We start from the raw sequence: 21,404 nt of genomic DNA, 5'->3' as shown, positions 1-21,404 counted from the left end.
TCAGGTCATGCTATTGCCTCTTCACTGAGCTCTCACAGATAAAGTGATTTGCAATCTCCTCACCCAACCAATGCTGGGGAAATGAGAGCACAGACTGGCCTCTGCTCCAGTAAAAATGAAAATAAAATACAATTTTCACAGACGGCAAGAAGCAGAAAAAGAGGTTAGCACAGGTTGAACCCCTCTCGTCCGGCACCCTTGGGACCTGATCAGTGCTGAATGAGAGAATTTGCTGGACTACAGGAGGTCAATATTGTCAAGCAGCATCACCAACACTCCCATTGCTTACTGGGCTCTTCGAAGACATCTAGAGGTAAATTAGAGCTAAATAAAAGCACAGAACACAGAAGCTGCGTCTACACGAGCCGGCTACTTCGAAGTAGCCATGCCAACTTCGAAATAGCGCCTGCCATGTCTACACGTGGCGAGCGCTATTTCGAAGTTGAAATCGACGTAAGGCGGCAAGACGTCGAAGTCGTTATCCTCCACAGGAGAGGGGAATAGCGCCCTACTTCGACGTTCAACGTCGAAATAGGGCATGTGTAGATGATCCACGTCCCGTAACATCGAAATAGCGGGGTCGGCCATGGCGGCCATCAGCTGAGGGGTTGAGTGACGCTCTCTCTCCAGCCCCTGAGGGGCTCTATGGTCACAGTGTGCAGCAGCCCTTAGCCCAGGGCTTCTGGCTGCTGCTGCAGCAGCTGGGGATCCATGCTGCATGCACAGGGTCTGCAACCAGTTGTCGGCTCTGTGGATCTTGTGCTGTTCACTGCAAGTGTGTCTAGGAGGGACCCTTTAAGGGAGAGGCTAGATGTTGCCCTGGAAGTGCTAGTCTGCCCTGTGACCCTGTCTGCAGCTGTTCCTGGCACCCTTATTTCGATGTGGACCGCTTTGGTGTATAGATGCTCCCCTGCAGCACCTACTTCGATGTGGTGCTGCCCAACGTCGACATTGAACATCGACAGCACCAGCCCTGGAGGACGTGTAGACGCTATTCATCGAAATAGCTTACTTCAATTTCGCTACATCGAAATAAGCTATTTCGATGTAGCATCCCCGTGTAGACGTAGCTTAAGAGTCAGGACTGGCGGCTGGAAACAAACTTTATGGGACTGCAGGAAACTTGGCCACACACATAAGTGGACACCTGGCTTACTAAAATCATGCCAGATTATGGATGTTGCCAGAAGAGGGAGTTCCGGATGAGACAGCTTCAACCTGTATCAGCAGTGAGCAAACTAAAGGGTCAGGAAGCAAAAAAGACAAATTCCTACACCCTCAAAAAGCCAACAGAAGAGAGTTTGAATGATTTCAGATGACAAAAACGTTTTTTACAACTTTTGGTCAGACAGTAATCAGCACCATCATAACTTAGAGCGATGAGTTTCCTTGTTGCCATTGATCTTTACTTGATCTAAGAGCTTTTTATTTAGCATTCCCAATCAATTGGCTTGACCTCATCCAGGCAATATTAGCCGGAAGTTTTTAACTTAAATATTGATATTTTAAGAATGAAGAATTAAACTGAACATGATCGATCCTATATGGATTATAGCGGTCATGGAAATTAACAAAATCCAGCACCTCTCTTTTCTAAATAGTTGATGATGTTTCCTGAATATTTACTGTACGTTGTATATGTTCTGACTCTTTAACTAGGGCCCTTAGAAATGACATATTTCCTCAGAGAGAAGATGCTATGTCAGTCTAACACAGTTGTAAGTATAATGACACAGTCTGAGGCATGCTGAGAGCTACACAGCCAATGGCCATCTTATGGAGATATATCTTATTAGCTTTGCCCGAATGCTAATAAATCTCCATTCCACAGGGCACTAGCTGGAAAGACCTGACTCCTTACCTTTGACATGGGGAATGAAGTGGTGTCGGAATAGGGAGTTAGGGCGGGAATCATTGTGGGTGGAGCTGAGACTGCTAGTGCGCAGGTGTAACCACCGTTGCACACCAGTAAACAGCAGCTCTGCAGCAGCAAGGAATCATGGGGCAGGACAAAATGAAAAGAAAAAAAAAAGAAAAAACAAAAAAATAAGAGAGGCAGGGAAAGAGGCTTCAGAGGAAAAAGCATAGAACAACTGGGAGTCTGCAAGGTAGGAAGACAAAACGTTAAAGTAATATCAGGGTTCAAAATGTTAGGCAAAGTTATAGGAAGTATTCGAAAACAAACTTAAGATTGATACATCCCATTCAGACCAATATTCTCTGGCATACAGAGCTATTGAGTCACCAGAAATTAGCCTGCTATCCATGGGAAAACAAACTCTGAATGTAAATTCATTTAGAAAACAGCTGATTCGATAAGTACCTAACCAAACGATAGTCCAGACCCGTGCAAGAGATTTTCCTATTCTAAGAATTTCCAAAGGACAGGTTTGGCAGTGGGGCAGGGGGGAAAAAGCTGCAAACTTTTGCAAAACATGTAAAGCATCAATTGCTTAAAGAAATGCAATGCACTAACAGCGTAAATAAAAGGGGACTTCTTCAAAGTGACTCACTCCTTTCTCAAGCTTTGCCAGGGATCCAGACAAAGCAAGAAATTATCTAAGGGAACTCAGCTTAATCATGCAAAAATCATATGTTCCTGCTGACAGCAATGTTATGAGATAGGTAGTGTGTTAACTGATCAACTCCAGTAATGCTGGGTGAGAAAATTACAAAGCCGCACAAATGATTAGTTCAAAGCATGTTGGGGAGATAAAAATTAAGAAAACTAAAGGAAAATTGTACTATGTATGAAACGAAAGCAAGTGAATAATACAGATTTGTTGGGAAATGAGTTAAAAATGTGATAAAAGTACCTGTGACCTGACACAAAATCCCCCAAAATACCATGCCCCACAAACTTTGGCAGATTTTAGATCCTCATGCAAACTTTGTGGCTTGAGCTTATCTATATAATGAAGGAAAGCTAGGGAATATGCAAAGAGAGAGAGATTTTTCCAAAAGAAATTACTTGACACAAACAGATGGCAGTCTTTTTTTAAAACTGAAACAGTGAAACCCAGTGTCACAGAAAACTTTGGAGTAAAGTCTAAATTGTCCAAATCCATAACAGAGCAAACACAAAATGTGAAAAACCTTAAGAGATCTGATAGCACTACACAGAAGTTTGCAGCTTTTTCATATTTTGTTGGTCTCCTTTGGTTTTAGCTACAATACACATCTTAAAAAATACCACATTGTCAGCATCTTGTAATACACAATATGGACTTTGTCCCACATCATGAAATTAGATCCTTAACATGAACTATTTTTTTGATAATGGTAAACAGCAATTTTCAGCCCTTCCTGCCATTTGAACACCACATGATAATTCTTTCATAGATCTCTTCAAAACACAGATCCTACTATATAGATGGCCTTTTGGAATTCCAACTTTTTTGTCTGCTGCTGGAAAATGAGCTGTACTGAGTATAGTGCTTAATTTAAAATCTCGTTACAAAGATTTTTTATTTCATCAGTATAGCATGAAACCTCATCAGATCTGGAGGAATATGTTAAAAACAACATTCAGACCCACTTCTGCACAAAAAAGTATGCCTAATGTAAAAATGCAAACCTATGTATAAATGTCATATGTATAATGACTAATTATGAACGCACTGGGAACCTGAAGTAGCATGTACATTTGTGTATTTTACATATATAAGTAACTTAGGATCCCACTTATTTAAACGTAGCCCTTGGCAACGGAATAGGCTCCTAAGAAACTCCATTTGGCAAATTTTCAGAAGTGACTAGTGATTCAGAGTGTCTGAAGTTTCAGGTGCCCAATTTGTGATACTGTAAAGGTGCCTTATTTTTAGAGGGCAGGTGCTCAGCACTTTCTGAAAATCAAGAGGCTCTGGTGCCCAAAATCACTAGTCGCCTCAAAAAAAACTTGTTTCCAAAATGTGTTGTTTTTCTTAAACACCAGCAGCTACCCTGCATTTCATGCAGCAAAAAGTGCTTTACATTCAAGTATGTAAAAATATTTCTAATTCTATTTCATTATAGAACAAGGGATGAGTAATTTACATTACATTCACAAGATACACTAATTGGTCTTATATTTGTCAACGAATGAGGAAGATGAGTAGGAATGAGAATTTTAAAAATTGCAATTAGCTTTTCCATGCTAAAAAATTAATAGTTTCTTCTTTATTTCATTAAATGCCATAGTAAGGAAATACAAGGCTTCAAGTCGTAAGTTATTGATGCAGTGGCCCTTACCAGGTCTGTGAAAATGCTGAGGGGAGCGTGACATTGTGGGTGTGTAGCTGTGTCGACTGTACACCGGAGAACTAATAGAACCCTGACTGGTTGACCTGTGAATCATCCGATCCCGAACATCCTGATAACCCTGAAGGATAAGGAGCATTAGAAGAATTAATAATAATAAAATAATATTTAAGTGAACTCCAGACAATGTTTCAACTGTCCATGGTCTCAAGGTGTCAATGGCATCTACTAAAGGAATAACATCCTTTCATTGTAAAATCTGTTTCATTATCCTACAGTACTACCTATGTATTTGTTCATCAAAAGTGCTCTCAGAGAATCCACCACTGTAGAGACTAACAACTGCGTTCTAGAGCCTTGCAATTCCCTTTGACCTGCAGGCTGAATTGTGGTAAATACTTGAGCCTCAATTTTCAGACGTAACTATTATTTCAACCTTAAGATGACTCAGCTTTCAGAAAGTGCTAAGCCATCACCCCTTAAAAATCAGGACCTTTTACATGTTTCTCAAGTGACATCCAAAACTTGAGACCACTGGTCACTTTTGTGAATGTTGGAACATAAAAAAAAAAAATGAAGCACCCCTCTTCCCCCAGCAACATAACTGCTGAAGACCATAAACATGTTTATAAAATTACTACAGAACTTGAAACATACAGAAGTGGTTAGTGTATATTTTACTTAAGAAAAAGTAAAAGCATAATAAGTGACAATGCATATATATGAGCATCCACTAAATCCTGACAAAACATCTTTACATTTGTTTAGTGTCACTGTGATGTTCACAGTACCCTCTAGAGGAATGCCACAGTAATGTTTTCTTACAAAGATTATAATTGTAAGTAGCAGACAGTATTCAGAGGCTTTGAGACAGATCTTCAGCTGCAGAACAGCTTAGCTACTGATCTATGCACCCCAACAAAGAAGAATTCATGAAAGTGACCTTTGCTGTACAGACTTTGAAATGTGCCTTTGCTTTGCAGACATCAGATCCTGCTGTGGCTTCATTTTCCACAGCAATCTGACAGATTGCACTAAAAGTCCTCTCTTTCGATTTTCCTGTACTTCCAATAATCAGACAAGCTGTGCTATGTAAATGGCAAATAGGACTGGGCAGCCTAGAACAATCAATAACCGCACTTCCTGGCAGCAATAATGCAAGCGGCAGTGGCATATGCCCCCAGAGGGCTCCATCACACTTACTTCTGCAGACGGAGTAGGAGACAGCGTCCTTGGAGACTGCAAGACACGAAAGAGAGAATGTTACAGAAACAGTGTTGCTCCTGCTTTGCCAGCAAATGCTGATTTAAGCATGTCTATGTTTGTTTAGACAACCTCATAGGAGAAACTGGGACCACTTCAGCCCTGAAGTTGGGTTTTTTCCATGTTGCTCAGGGTCTGGGCTCTGAAGCTTACATTTCTGGCCACCATAAAGCAAGTGTGATTAATTCAGACAAACATCACGTAACATCATCCTTGAGCCACCTAACAGTAGATAACAGTTACAACTGTACTGAAGTTATAGGATGAAAATCAAAAGACTAGAACATACATAACAGTTATACCACATTCACATAGGTCATTTTATTGGCTGGATACTAGTAGTTTTAGCATTTCCGGGACCGATCCTGTAGCTCTGATATCAGCAAAACCCCCACTGATTCAGGGAGAATTTCCCCTGCTTTAGACTTTCTGGTTGGTCTTTATTAAATCAATACATGGGTTAAAGAAAAAAAAAACATTGAAGATTACCACAGTGTTGATATAAGTAGCAACAGGTGGTCAGGATCCACTAGTGCTATCATCTCTTGAAATAGAGGGTGAAGTCATGGAAAGCAACCTCCCACAGCAATTAATGCGCCCAAAGCCAAGAGCCCCAACTCGCACAGTAATCAGGGCACTACAGTGGGAGAGATTTTTTTTTTTAATAGCTTGAGAATTTGAGAATTTGGAACTCTTATAAACATCTTCCAAGTTCAGCCCACAGTACACATACTTACACCCCCCCAAACAAACCTACTCTCACTGTATATTACAACAAGTTTTCTTCCTACTTGTATATCTATTATGTTTACAAGTTAATGCCCATAGTAGTGCCCACCCGGAGCTTAACTCCTGTAGCCACTGGAAATTAGTAGCTAGTTGGCCTCCACTAGATGGCACTATGAGAAAACTTTTTCTTTTTCTTTACTGCAGATACAGGACAAGGATTTACCAAGGAATAAACTGAATAGACTACAGAAAGGCTATTAACAGCCATTTTTAATGGGTTAAAAGGAAGAAAGTCTAATGCCTCTCTATATAGTGTGTGAACCTTTGGCAGGAGAAAAAGTTCCACGTGCTCTGTCCTTCTCTGAGGAGACTCACAGTTTAACCCTACTTATTTTGTTGGAGTTTCTGTACAATTTAGGGGAGAAGAATTCAGCCTGACAAAGTTTCATTGCCAAGGAGCATGCAAGATGGATGGAAAATATCACAGAGTTTCTCTCCACTTTCCTGTCTGAGCGCACAGAGTCCCATGCCCGCTTAGTGCGTGGAGAGTGGACAACATGAAGCTTTTAAGAGGTTATGGCACGCAACTCTGTTTGCTACATAAAATAAACGCAAGTGAACAAGACTTTCTATAATACTGTGAAACCTTCATGGGTAAGTGCCCAACAGGGGATTTTGGTTGCAGCACTCAGCAAAACTCGCGTACCTTTAACCTGCACCGCTATAAGTCCCTCTGGGCTGGTGCAGAAGACGACCTCTTGTCTGAGGGGATTGTAGCGAATTATTTTAATTATATTAAACGGATGTTGAAAAAATATAGCCCTTCACAAGAACTGTGACAAAACCCATTCAAGCCCAACAGCAGATTAATGGAGGTCTATCATTTTATTTTTATAACATCAGGGTCAAATTCACATGCAACAAACCTACAGAGGGGAACATAGCTCATTAGGAGCATGCCCACAGAACTGATTTATCCCCACTGGTATATATTATGAAAGACCACAGCTTCCCTGGACAGCCCTTGTCAATATACAGCGCAAATATGAACACATGCCAAGAAAATTAATATGTTTTCCCAGCAACCAGGGCAACCACTTGATTCAGAATGGCACCATGAGTACACCCAGCATTAGCAAGGCCTTAGATAGTGGTAATGCAATGCCTGACAAGGCAAATGGCTGCCATTACAGGGTAGATTTTAAAGAGAGCTTTGCACCCAAAACCACATTGCACTCTTTTAGAAATCTGGCCATTTCTTTAGGTCCCTAAATGGGATCAGAGCGAGCCTGGGAATATGGCCCTAAATGGAACTTGACCCTGAAATGACATAAATGGCAAAGTACCCATTAACTACTGGGTTGTAAAATCAGACCCACACACAGGCAAAGCTTTCCTGTAGCACGTGGAAACCAGAAGTATTATTTGTCAAAGGATGTAATGGCTTCTTGAAAGGCTATTACATAGACCTTTAATGTTAACATGGAATGTCACCAGGCAGAAAACAAAGGGAACTCAGCTAAAAGATTCTTTAATAGACTGTCATAAATTGGGAGAAATGGTCATTGAGTTCCTTTTTGTTTTTTTAGTGTTGAATGATGATGTTGCATTAATGACTGTCGCAACCCACCTCTCTTCATTTCTCTTTTTGGTCTTGGCAGTACGAGTGAGGAAGTAACAGCGCATGTGATTTAGCCAGAAACACACAGTACAACGTGTTTAGTGAGATCACTTCTGTAAACAGCTTTGATTGAATGTAGATTTCAGTGTAAACATGTATTACTCCCTTCCAAATCCAAAAGTCAACTTAGCATGTTTAATTTAATTAGTAATTCGGTGTGATATTTATTGAGTTTGTGGCTGTTAGTGTCTACCTTAAAACCCAGGGTGTTGATCAATGTGTTTTCATTACCCAGAAAATGTCTCTGAAAATATTTACTGTGCCCAAAGCATAATAGAGCTGCATGGCTAATGAGGGTCGTCTGTGCAATGTGATGACATCTTGGAAGTGTAATGTTTGCCAACCTTCATTTAACAGCATGTCAGTGATAAATTGGTGCAAATCACTGCTTTCTTGCAGCCAAGTGCAGTGGTCCTTAATGGAGTACAATTCGTAATGAAATCAATGGGAGATGTCCACAGTTAAGTATCACGGTTTTAGCCCTGAGTGAGTAAAGGTCAGTACACTAGACTCTCTGGATGGTTTACGACATCTTAAAGTTCATTAATTGAAAAATTGATTTACATTCTAAACAACCTTTCCTTACACTTTTGCATAACATTTATGGATGATTAAAATGGACACAAATACCAAGCAAACACTCCACGAAGAGGGATATGGTTGATTGGAAATATGTATCATGAGATTAATGGAGAGTGTAACCTTTTTTTTCCCCATACAGAGTGCAATTCCTCTCCACGCCTGTATGTATCTTATTTCTTAATGATAGTGATTAACCACTACTACCTTGAAGCCCCAGCCAAGACTGGGGTCTTACTGTATTTGATACTGTACTAACATACAGCTAGAGATGGCCTGAAGAGTTCACAGTTTAGAAAGTGACAGACAAGGGCTGGGAAGAGAAACAGGGGTACAAAGAGTGAAGCGATTTGCCCAAAGTCACACAGAAGTCAGCAGCAGAACCCAGGTCTCCTGACTCCCACTAGCCACTACTGCCTCATTTCTGTGTTTTTTACTTTACTTTCCTTTTCTAAAAATGCAAGTGAATTGAGTGCTGCTGATGGGTTTTGGATTGAAGAGACATCTCTGAAGCCTCTCGTTTATCCGCAGAACAGGTGCCATGTGGGCAGCTGCAAACATGTTGCTACCATGCTGCTTTGTCAAAGAGCATCAAAGGGATGTTGACCTCTTCCAGGGAGAGAGGCACTTCATGTCTCCTAATCCATTCAGGCCTCTTTTTCTGTGGCCATCGGGGGCAAACTGGTGTTGATTCTGAGAGTGGTTTTTTGCAATGAGGGCTCATGTCTTCCAGGATCTGGTCGGAAACCACAGATTCATTTCACACAGTCCTCCAATGAGCCATCAGTCAGATTCAACTCTGACCTGGATGAAAAAAAGGATGACTGATTCATAACCTAGCTCCTGAGCTGTCCAGTCCTCTGCACTCTCAACTTTTGTAGTTTACAGGCACACACACATATGAACACAATAGCCCGTAGTGATCATGACTAGCATGTTCCAGCTAGCCTACACACTGGTTTGATAATGCAGGAGATTTCCAAAGACACAGAGTTGCTTGCTTAAATGCCACTTGTGCCTCTGAAAAAGTCTCCCACAATTTGAAGGAGTTACATAATCTCTCCACCTCAGCCCCTTTTCCCCATGTGTAAGAAAAATAAGGCTCACTTTGGGTCAGGCTCATTTCCTCCATATTGTTAGAGAAGGAAGAAACATGCTCTGCCAATGGTTGGCATAAAAATTGCTGAGATGGTGGTATCCACAGATGCCGAACAGACACAATTTGCTTGGCTGTGGAAGGCTGGTTCCCCCTAAGGCTCTGAAGCGGTCAGAAATAGTGGGCCAAATTCTGCTCTCCATTTCACCCAGTGGAACCACGGGGATTGCATGGATAGAAGTGAGCGGCTCTGGGCCCACTGTCTGTTTAGAGAGTCATTTCAGAAAGTGCCTTTGACTTCCACAGGAGGCCAAAAATGACCAATCTACTTAGAATCAAACGTGGGATGGAAATACCAGCAATGTGCCCTTATGAGCCTGGTGCAGCAATGGGCAACCTAGGCCAGTGAGTGGGCCACACGAGTGCCCCTCCTTCATCTCACTGGGCCTCAAGATTGTTGTAACCAAGACAGTGTAGCTTTGCTAACTATGCTTATATATCTAGGAGTCAAGGGGTGTGCCAGCTGAATCTCAGGAGCAGTTTCATTGGATGCAGCGGGAATAGACGGCTTTTATAGTCGACGATGTGCACAATCAGCACACACCGCATTTCACATGCCCTCACTTTATTTGCATGTCACTTTAGTAATACTGTAGGAAAACCACCTACATGGATGAAAACCAGCAGAATCCGGCAATCCTACATGTGGGCAACAGAAAACAAAATGTCTCGCATGCTGTACATAGAACCCCGACAGGCTGCAGGTTGCCCACCAGGGACCTGGAGGAACAGAAAGAAACCTGCAATCTGACAGGCCTTCCCTTTAAAGCACAAGTTTCAGAAGAGGGACCAAATGCCTCTTCTTACTGAATCAGAGTATAAGAGCAGATACAGAAATGAATTGCTTCTATGGAGCAAGTCAATGCATCTTCTTGGTTACTTCTAGGTGAATAATGGCTCATCTGGCTCTATCTCATGCCTGGAAAAATGCGTTGGGCCTCTGTTTCCACGTGAGACATATGTGCCAAAGTCCCAATGTTATTAACCATACTGCTGCCACACAAAGCTGTGATATTCATTTGGAACCCTGACAATTCACTGGGAACGTCAGAGCTTTAAAGTGAAACATACCTGGTTTGTGACACAGTACTGGAATTGCGTTTTCCTCATGCACTAAGCTTGGAAGCAGCCATCCAAGAGTTAATGTGAGTTATGAATACAGATGAAGCAAAAACCACATCCCACCACCTCTTAATTAATTGCCAGTGTTAGTTCAAGGTAGGAGATACAACGCGGTCATACGCTTATTTCTGCAGCTGGCCACATGACGAAATGTGAAGTATGAATCAACATCACAATTCTTTCCTTTAAACACAAATCAGATAGATGCAAGCACTTGAACCGAACAGCAGCAGCAACAGCATTGAATAGTGTCAGTTACAAACTGTTTCAAAAGAGGATAGAAGCGTAACTGGCTCTGAATGACAGCGTACAACAGAACGGGTCACTCATGAATTCATTACCTCTCCAAGACTCTGTCTCTCCTGTCTGTCCTCGTAGGCGGAAGTGTAGAATGGCTCATAAGTAATTAGGTCTGGACGTTCAATGTCATAAATGGCCTTGACTTTGGGAATAGCTGCTAAATCCTTGTAATCAAGGATCTCATTGTCTACTTTTGCCTGAAGGTCAAAGACAGAAGATAAATTAACACACACAAATGCACTAGTAATGTCTGTTTTACATAATTTCATGCTTTTGGGGAATTTGCTTTCACTTAAACCCTTCTTGGCACTCCATTAATGCATAAAGTGACCATTATGCCTCCTCTGATGCACACAATGTTTTATTGAGAGTTGAGGCAAGAAACAGCAAGCTCTAAATCGACTGAACATAGGAGCTCATGGTTCCTAACCCTCAGTTTGAAATCCCAGATCTGCAAATGACTCATTGAGTGGCTTTGGGCAAGTCACTTCACCAAAACATGCATAAACAACACTGGCTGCGTAGCTCATACAGATGTTGAGAGGCTTACACATGGTATTTTGAAGAGGGAAAGCCCCTGCCCACCTTCCTTACATTAGCGGAAAAAACACCCTAAAATGAAACAGAAAGCAAACAAAACTCCAATCATTCTACTTTTTTATTTGGCATCCGTCACGACAGTATCTGTGAACATGGCCAAGAGATGCTGATAAGACATTAAATACTCTGACCCATCTAATTTTCTTTTAATCTTTTATGTTGTTTTTACACCTTGTGCACTTCACGAAGCTGAACAGTAAAATTACATTGGTCAGTTTCAACTCAGATTCGTTTTCACTCATGCTAGAGACAGACACGTGACACGTAAATTTTCTGAGCTGTATAACATTTATTCCCCCTTTACAATCCACTTGGCCTAGTAATTCCCATACAACTCTTCAAGCTGCTGCATTTTAAAATTAGTTTGTGTTTTTAAAAAAAGTACTTTAAATGATTAAACAATGGCTTTTTTTTTCAAAAATTACCTGAAACTTGTTTGACTGTAACAAAAACGACTTAACTAAAGGTCATGCACACACACACACTCATTTGTATCAGGATGTTGTTAATGTAGGGAAATTTAACAGAGTTTTATACCAAGGTAGAGGAGTAATGCTGAGTTGGCCTCAGAAAGCAGATAACAAGGGGTGAGTTTCATAAGCTGGCCTGAGGCTCTGAAGCTGCACATATCAGCATGTTGGCAAAAACTCCAGATTTTACTCTGGTTTCAAACCAGCACTGTGTAATTTACTGGCTGCTCCTTCTGCAGTACCGTGCGTAGCATAACTAGCAGTGCTTAGAGCAGATACATGATTGGACCTCTAAGTCAATTTTTCCACATACTTTGCAAACCATCAGTACAGTAAACCCCCGAGTTATGTGGCTTGCAACCCTCATGTAACTCAAATTTTGCATAAATCAGGGGTCGGGACCCCTCCATCCTCCTCCTCCAAGCCCCTGGGAGCCTGGAGCCAGATGCAGCAGCACCTGGTCACTTTCCAGGCTCCTGGCTCCCTGGGTGCTGAGCAGCTCCCCACACCCCACTTCCCTCTTCCTTCATCCACCAAGCCCACAGGAGCCGGGCACAGCAGCACCTGGCCACTTTCCCAGATCCCCCCTGCTTGCAGGAGCCGGGAAACTGACTGGCTCCTGGCTCCCTGGGGCTGAGGGGTTCTCTCCCCGTCACCTCCCGCCTCCTCCCAGCTGGAGGAAGCGACGGGGCTGCTCCTTTCAGTGCTCCGACACGGGCTCCAGCACTTGGAGCCAGCGGTGGAGCACTGAAAGGAGCAGCCCTGCGGCTTCCCTCTGGCTTTGCCCAGCTGGGGAAAGCCAGAGGGAAGAACTGTCCCCCCAGGCTCCAGCCACCTGCTTCACCCAGCTGGGGGAAGCAGGTGGCTGGAGCCTGGGGTTTTGACATTCCTGTTAATGTGATTAACGTGTGTGTCAAAATCATGCAAAGCGGGGGTTTACTGTGTGTCTGCATCCTGTAGGTCTCAAAATACAGTATACACCCTGTGATCCCTCTAGATGTTCTTTTGATGCTCGCCTCTATTTCTTAGGCTTGGAATCTGAATAGCACAGATTATGAAAAGTCCTGTAGCAAATTAGAGACTAACTGATTTATTAGGGCATAAGCTTAAATGAGTAACCCTAATTAGTCTCTAAGGTGCTACAGGATGCCTCATTGTTTTTAAAGATACAGACTAACACTGCTATCCCTCTGAGACGGATTACAAAGATAGGGACTTTTCTAGGTAAATTTCTACAGATACCCAGGTGGGTTACTACTGCAAAAGATGAATAAAAACAGACAACTACCGTTCCTTTAAAAATGCTGGGAGCTTTCCCACTTTGGTGATGATTTAATAAGGCTTTTCCAGCTCTGATTTCTGGGATGCTATATGTTCCTCATGGGAACAAACGGATGCACTGCGAGATCTATGCATCCAGCAAGATCTTCGAAAACCCTGAAGAAAAGAAGTCCTTCAGGAAGGGGTTACAGGGCACTCACGTTATTCTGCGAATACTAACTCATCAGAATAAGGGAGCACAGCAAAAATCCTAGGTTTTGGCTACACTAGAAGCATCTGTTGACAGACACTTCTGCTGGAAGAGATTTTCCGATGAAATGTTTGTTGACCGGAGCGTGGCCATACGCTAAAAGTGGATTAAAAGAGCAAGCGGCTCTGTTGACAGAGCAACTGGACTGCCTGGCAGCTCTCTTGACAAAACAGCCAATCGGAAGCAAGCAGCTAGGGCTGTCCAATGTTCTGGGAGCCCTGTCTGTCAAGAGAAGGCCCCCCAAAGCATCCCCACAGCTTTTTTGTTGACAAAAAACAACAAGAAGTCCAGGTCTTTACCCACAAAAGTTTATATGCCAAAATATCTGTTAGTCTATAAGATGCAATAGGACTTCTTGCTTTTTTGCAGATACAGACTTGTTCTTGTTTTTTGGAGACGCAAACTAATGCGGCTACTTCTCTGATACTTTGTCGACAAAGGCACTCTTCCTCATCTGGGAGAAGCAGAAGGTTGTCGACAGAAGTGCCGAGTTTTGTCAATCAACTGCCAAAAAATGTATTTTGTGTGTGGATGCGCGGCAAGTTTTAATTTGCGAGCGCATCCACAGCCCTAGTGTTTGCCCCGTTATTCAGCAAGGCTCGACACTTCTGGTATTTCTCAAGAACTCTTCCCCCAGGACCAAATTCTCTGTTCTAGTGGTAAAATTTTATTGAGCATAACAACATACCCACATGGGCTGCGGAGAAGTACAGTAACTTCCAACATAAGCAGCCCCTAATGTAAACACACTTATACCATAATAATGAGGCCTGATACCAGTATGGCTTATTTCACTCCTTAAGGCTGCATCTACTTTATGAAATAAAATCGAATTTATTAAAGTTGACTTTTTACCACTAGATTTCATGGTCAAAGTTGAGCATCCACACCTGCTCACAAAGTTGACTTAGTGCATCCCCACTAAATGCTAAAGTTTGACTGTTGCAGCAGTGCACTGTGGGCACCTATCCCACAGTTCCTTCAGCCCCATTGCATTTTCAGGTTTTTTGCTGGTGCATTATGGGAAAAAATGCCCCACAAGTGAGTGTGTGATGTCATCTTCTCCGACTGCATTGCCCTTCTTCCCCCCGCCATTGAAAACAAAGGACATTTTCCAGAAGTCTCTTTCACCGATGATAGAAATTGTTTGATTCATCCACATTATGGAAAGAGGCAGCTTTTATAAAATATTTTACTTTGACATTAAATATAAGTGAAGAGATAGAGAGAGAGGCTGACGTAGCCAGGTTTGAACTAGAGAGAGAAATTTGTGAGCCATCACCACACAGAAGTGAAGAAGAGCCATTTTTCAGAAGTCCCCACCCCCCCCCACGCCACCGGCTGACAATACACCAAACTTGAATGGCTGAAAGTGGGTCTATGTGACCAGTGAAAGATTTCATATTATTCGCACAGAGAAAACATACAATGTCACGAAAAAGAAAAGTACAGAATCCCAGAGAGCATTGGTGCCTAGTGGTTAGCATGCCTAAAGGAAGAAGAGAAGGAAAGACAGAGGGTGTTGGTTTCTAGCAGTTAGCCTCTCTTCTCCCAGTGAAAATACACCAAACAGGAATCTATGCGACTAGTGAAAGACTTCATTATATTCACAAGGAGAAAAGATACAATGAAAAAAGTGTAGCATTGTGGTAGTGCATCTGCCTGAAAGAGCCAGCTTTGGATTAGAGAGAGAAATTTCTGAGTCGTCACCATGTAGAAGTGAAGAACACTCTAGGGAGGGCATTGGTTTCCAGTGGGTAGCTTCCTGGAAGGAGTCATTACACTGATATCTCCAACAGGAGGCGAGGAGACCATTAGAAGTATTAGCTCCAGACTCATCACGAATCCCCAAGACTAAATGGAAGAGAAGGAAAGAATCCCAGAGGGTGTTGGCGTCTAGTGGTTGCCCCAAGGAGCCATTATTCTGTCAGAAGTAGTGGCTTGAGTTGAGGAGGAAAAGTTAAGGAAGCATTAGAAGATAGGAAAGTTGAGGCAAGAATTCAGGGATTTCCTTGCCTCTTCTGGTAAAGAAGCCCTAGCTCAACTGCCTGTGTGTGAGAAGGAAGGGAGAGAGAGCGAGCCCACAAGCACCATTCCTTCACAGGAAATCCTCTCCCGAGCCACATGCGTTGGGAAGGGAAAGTACTCTGTATGTCCGCCAGTCACATTCTGCTGCCGTCCCAGTGATTCCTGAGCCAGGCTGTGTGACTGGCTGTGTATGGCACCAGTAGGGTGCTCCCTGAACTGCCCCAAGGAGGTGAAAGACAATTGGTAACAAGGTTATTTTTAAAAGTCGTCATTCTTTAGAAAGGGACAGAATGAAGCCCAGTCCCAGCAGCGACCGCTGAAAAATGAAACCGCCTCATGGCAGCTTGGGTGGTGGGCAGCCCCATAAAATGTGAAGCAAAGAAAACAAGTTTTTCGGACTCTCCTGTTAAATCCTGCACAGGGAAGAAGCCCTCTCAAGTGCTGCAACCCCATGCAGGACATGCTGCTGTCTGCAGGCATGGTCTGCACAGCCAGCGCCCTCTGAGTGTGTGTGGAGCTTGATTTCCACCCGGTACTGCTGAGCGTCCTTGCTGTCTACGCAGCACAGATTCATCCACCCACACAGAAATGAGATCCTGGCTCTCCTGATGGCTCCATACTGGGGCTCTTCTGTGACCCTGAGGAATCATGGCTAGATGTGATCACCACGCTGGCCAGAAAGAAGCTGAATTCAAATGGCCAGGCTTCCTGTTACCCACTTCCTGCACATCTGGAGAGCAGCAGAGGTGAGAGAAGCCAGAACACACACACGAGGCACTGTGGGACCCCTCTGGAGGCCAATAAAATCGATTTAAAGTAGCACTGTTTCCACACTGCATTAATTTGACCTTTAAAATTCAAAGCTGGAGCTTTACCACTTGGGAGTGGCAGGGAGGGGCAAGAAAGTCGATCTTAGCACCCCTTAAAATTAACTTAATGGTATCTGCAGTGAAGAGAGTCACATTGTTGAATCAAGCTAAGTGCTTTAAAACTGACTTTATGCTGTGGTGTAGACAAAGCCTTAATGGAATAAGCTATACTGGCAGAAGCCTTTTTCTACATGTGAAACTGCAGCCACTCTGGGGAGCAGGGGTTCCTGCTCTAACTATACTAGTGTATCTAAAGTGGCAAATCATTCTAGTGCAGGCAAGCTCAAGATACAGAAAATGTTTGAGAAATGCCAAAGTATAGCAAAGCAAGTAGCTATACAACACGGAGAAATCCAAGTTGCTCTCCGCAGGATTCAATGACCGTTGGCAGAAATCCTCAGCCTTTCGCGACTATGAGCCTACTAATGGATGTGTAGGCAAACAGGGGCTAGCTATACATTATGGCCATTTCTACACATAATAAATGGCCTGAATTATGCTGATGGGGCAAGGATGTAAATTCCCTGTGCTTCATTAGCATAAGGTCACACGATTTGGGAGTCTGGAAGATGTTCCTCCGTACTCCAAAATGCTGTTTAGAAGCACTGCCGCCAGGGGGGTCTTCCGGAAGGAAGTCCTTCTTCCAGAGGCCCCTTCTTCCTAAATATTTTTGGGAAGAAGGGGCCTCCAGAAGAAGGACTTCCTTCCGGAAGACCCCCTGGGGGCCAGACTTCTAAACAGTGTTTTGGAGTCTGGAAGAAAGTCTTCCAGACTCCAAATCATGTGACCTTATGCTAATGAGTCATGGGGAATTTGCATCCACGTCTCATTAGCACATTTTGGGCCATTTATTAGCATGCCACTTTCTTCGAAGTGTAGAAATGGCCTATAAGAGTGGGCAGGATTCACCTAATTTCTCTAGGCTTTCGCCTCTTCCTCCAAATTGCCTTGTCCTAGCAGCACAGGCTCCTCTCTTCTGGGACAAAGATGAACTTCCATTGCATGTGACTGAAACTGACCCAGCTCAGGCTGCCCATGAGCCTGGAACCAGGACCCTCAGCACTAAAAGCAGTTGAGCTAAAGAAGTTCCTTAGGCAGAGGCAGCAGCACACCTATAAACTTCTTAGGCAGGGCAGCAACCAGAGGGAAGACAAAGATTCTCCAAGTCTAAGTTACTCTAGCAGCAGAGGGCCAATGGCCCTGGGCAGGAGAGGGAGTAGTGCACATATACAATCCTCTTTTGGGCAGTAGCTGTTTTGAGGTTTTAGCCCTTTTGCCCCTGGCTTTTTTTTTTTTTCCTTCAAAACCAGCTAGAAGTGGAATAAGGTTCTGTCGGTTCTCACAGAGCAACCTAATACACCTGGCAGCCACACTGAATAGATGGGAAAACAACTATGGCACAGTGTAGCTTACAACAACTTTCCTACGCAAACTGTCTGTCTGAGATTTACAAAGATGCCTATGCCAGTTCTGTGTTTCCAGAGCTGTAGAAGTGGGTCTACCCCACAGAAGCTCATCACCTAATAAATTTATTTTGTTAGTCGTTAAAGTGCTACATGACTGCTGGTTTATTTTATGGCACTAGAGTATCCAATTCCCATAGTTTTAATGAAACTGGCCTTCCAAAGTCCTTAGAGGATATTTTAAAATCCCAGCTTTTACCTAGTTGTTAGCAAAGCAAAGGGTTACTAATTTTGAAATTATACTTACATAGATAGTATGGCCTGGTGAGCCAGGAATACTGGAACCTGGTCTGGAATAAATGCTTTCTGAGGATGTTCTTGTAGGCTGTAAAACAAATGTTTACTTGTAAGTGATCTGTCTGCAGGTATAACACTAAGAATTAAATCGTCACTAAAAGCAAAAAGATTAATTTGTCTTCAAATGAATTAAAGCCAAATAATGTAAATGCAAACTCCAGCATTCTGGGAATTTCCCAACTCTCTGAGGCAGGCATGGTTTCTCTTTTGGGAGGTTGTGTGTGGAAAGAGAGAGTTTCCTAAGGCACACTGAAAAAAGAGAGATTCTAAACAACAACAAACAAAAGAAAGCATCTCACAGAGGCATTGCAGGACCACTCCAATGTCCCAGCTGGAAGCACTATTTGACTAATGGCCAATCCCTCTCTGTTCCACTGGTGGGGAACAAGATTCCAATCCTGCAGTATGCAAGTGGGCCGTGCAGCATCATACCCACCTGCTATCACTCAAGTCCTCAGTCACTAGAACTATGTCAAAGTCAATGAGTGCAGAATTGGGCCTAACACCTCTTTGTAGGAAGACAGAAAACTCTCCTCTCCCTCAGAATACTTCACAATCTACAGATCACACTTCAGGCACAACAGCTGCAGGTAAAACTTCAAGCTGAAATTCTCCTCTACAATGCCTTCGCCTTACAACTTGAATGTAGTGCAGCACAAAGCTTTGTCAGAGACATTACCTCCATGTAAGGAAGTGTGCACAAAAATATCATTAGGTACCTGAGTTCAAATTTGCATAAATCAGGAAGTCCCTTACTCAAAAATCTCCTTGGTTCTTCTTTGATGAATCTACTGTAAAAAAGCAATCAATGTTCTGCAATGTATGATAATTCCTCCTAAATCTACCAAGCAGTACACTTAGTGAAAAGTAACAAGCAGTTCTGTAGCACCTTAAAGATTAATACATTTATTAGGCAATGAACTTTCGTAGGTAAGACCCAATTCTTCAGATTATTGGAGTAGACAATTAGAATCCATTATTTATATAGCAGGTAGTGGAGAGGAAAAAACTCTCACAGGCCTTAGATGACAGGCCAGTCATCTCTTACAGACAGCTGCCCAACCTCAAGAAAATACCAGCAGCCACACACCATACCACAGAAACTGTAACCTAGGAACCTATACCTGCGACAAACCCTGTTGCCAGCTCTGCCCACATATCTACACTAGTGACACCACCATGGGACCTAATCACATCAGTCACACCATCAGGGGCTCCTATACCTCCATGTCCACCAATGTGAAATATGCCACCATGTGCCAGCAATGCCCCTCTGCTGTGAACATTGTACAAACTGGACAGTCTCTGCGCCGAAGGATGAATGGATATAAATCCGACATCAGGAATTGGAATGCACTTACACCTACAGGGGAACACTTTTAAATCCATTATTGAATGTCCAGGGAGGTTAAAGCAGCCATTCTTCTGAAGAAGGATTTTACCGCGAGATTACAAAGGGAGACAGCTGAATTAGAACTCATTTGCAAATTCAACACATTTAAATTAGGTCTTAACAGAGATCTCAATTACCTTATGCATTACAAGGGCAATTACCCCACTTTTGATATTCACAGAAACAACAAACATCTTACTTAATTTGTTTCACTTACAGGTCCTACTAGTAACAGTTTTTTTCTCCTTTTTCCCCCTCCTTCCTTCCCCCACCGTCTCCCTGCTATATAAACCTTGGATTCTAATTGCCTATTCCAATAATCTGAAGAAGTCTTACCTGCAAAAGCGCATTACCTAATGCATTTGTTAGTCTTTAAGGTGCTACAGGACTGCTTGTTATTTGTGACGCTACAGACTAATGCGACTACCCCGAGCCTATAGTTAAAAGTGCTAAAGTAAATTGTCATGACCTAAAAATTAACAAATGAGGAGCTCAATCCAAAACCCACAGAAAATAATGGAAATATTCCCACTAACGTTAGTGGGTTCTAGATATTGTCCAAGGTTTTTCTTGGAAGACTCAAAGCCCATGTTTACATCTTCCAGAAAAATGAGAACTCTACAAAAACAACATTCTCAAATCAGAAGCTAGTAAAGGAGTTATAAACATGAAACACCTTGTTGCCTGGTGGGTGATTCTGGTGAGTGCCGTGGGCTATTTTACTCTCGTGTCATTGAACAATTGAACTATTGGTAAACTTGTTCCTGTCACTTGTTGGCCTGTGACACAGAACCAAAGGAACAGCTATTGCCAACTGGAAGGAAAAACATCACTGGACAATCTGATGTACTGATCTTATTTCAGGAAATCTTTAATGAGAATGCAAGTAGGCCTGTGGGGATTTCTTGTCTCTCAGCAGATACTTCCTGAAAGGCCTTCAGCAGAGTAGCTGCCATCCTCCCAGGGTTCTTTTAGCTTTTACATTACAGTGAGCAAGCTAAAGGGGCATCATTAAGAACAGGCCGAAGAGAGAATTCCTCAGCTGTGTGATGCATTCTTTCCCAGCTGATTTGACATGTGTTTTAGGAATCCCATTAAAGAAACACGTGCATTTGGAACACCAGGAGAATTCAAGGACTTGGCAAAGGTACCAAGAGGATTAAGGATTTAGATCAAATGCAACAGATGAAGACACTGAAAGATGCCTCTCTTTTGTTCTCTCCCCACAGCAGGACTGAGCCTATTTTCTCAGCTGGCTGTTGGACCCTCTTAGTAGCTACAAAATCCCATAGTGCTGGAAGAAAGCACAGAAATTTCTACAATGATCAGCTGTTCTTATGCCCCCCTCCCAGAACGTAAAGAAGAGAAAAATAATTTACATTAGCAAAAAAAAAAAAAAGAAAAAAGAAAAAAGAAAAAAGAAAAAACCCACAAAAAACCAAACAACAACAAAAAAAAAAACCCACACCAAAACACTGAGAATAAACAGGAAAATCAGGCTGTTAATGAGAAACATGCATTCCCTTTAACTCTGACATTTTATATTGCTGTTTGAGTGGAGCCATATGGTCATATGTAGTAAGTTGTTGCAGTTGCTATGGTATGTGATTGTTTTTATTAACAAAGCATAAGGAACAAGGTTAAACGGCCAAGGTGCAATTCAGGGCTTCTTCCTCATTACTCA

General features: G+C 42.6%; 1 protein-coding gene across 17 annotated transcripts in view; it reads right to left on the bottom strand.

The window, feature by feature from the left end:
• ABLIM1 (actin binding LIM protein 1) overlaps nt 1-21,404 on the bottom strand; it is a 299,900-nt gene that overhangs the window by 41,471 nt on the left and 237,025 nt on the right. For 16 of the 17 annotated variants that reach the window (XM_074999086.1, XM_074999098.1, XM_074999089.1 and 13 more), the window contains 4 exons: nt 18,278-18,355; nt 11,111-11,266; nt 5,443-5,478; nt 4,231-4,360 (listed from right to left, as the gene is read on the bottom strand). In XM_074999086.1, the coding sequence (XP_074855187.1) occupies nt 4,231-4,360; nt 5,443-5,478; nt 11,111-11,266; nt 18,278-18,355 (400 nt within the window). The remainder of the gene's footprint in view (nt 1-4,230; nt 4,361-5,442; nt 5,479-11,110; nt 11,267-18,277; nt 18,356-21,404) is intronic. The other variant, XM_074999099.1, reaches the window with a different exon arrangement.

Source organism: Carettochelys insculpta, chromosome 7 (genome assembly GCF_033958435.1).
Source record: "Carettochelys insculpta isolate YL-2023 chromosome 7, ASM3395843v1, whole genome shotgun sequence".
Lineage (NCBI taxonomy): Eukaryota > Metazoa > Chordata > Testudines > Carettochelyidae > Carettochelys > Carettochelys insculpta.
This window is presented reverse-complemented; position numbering and strand designations above follow the sequence as displayed.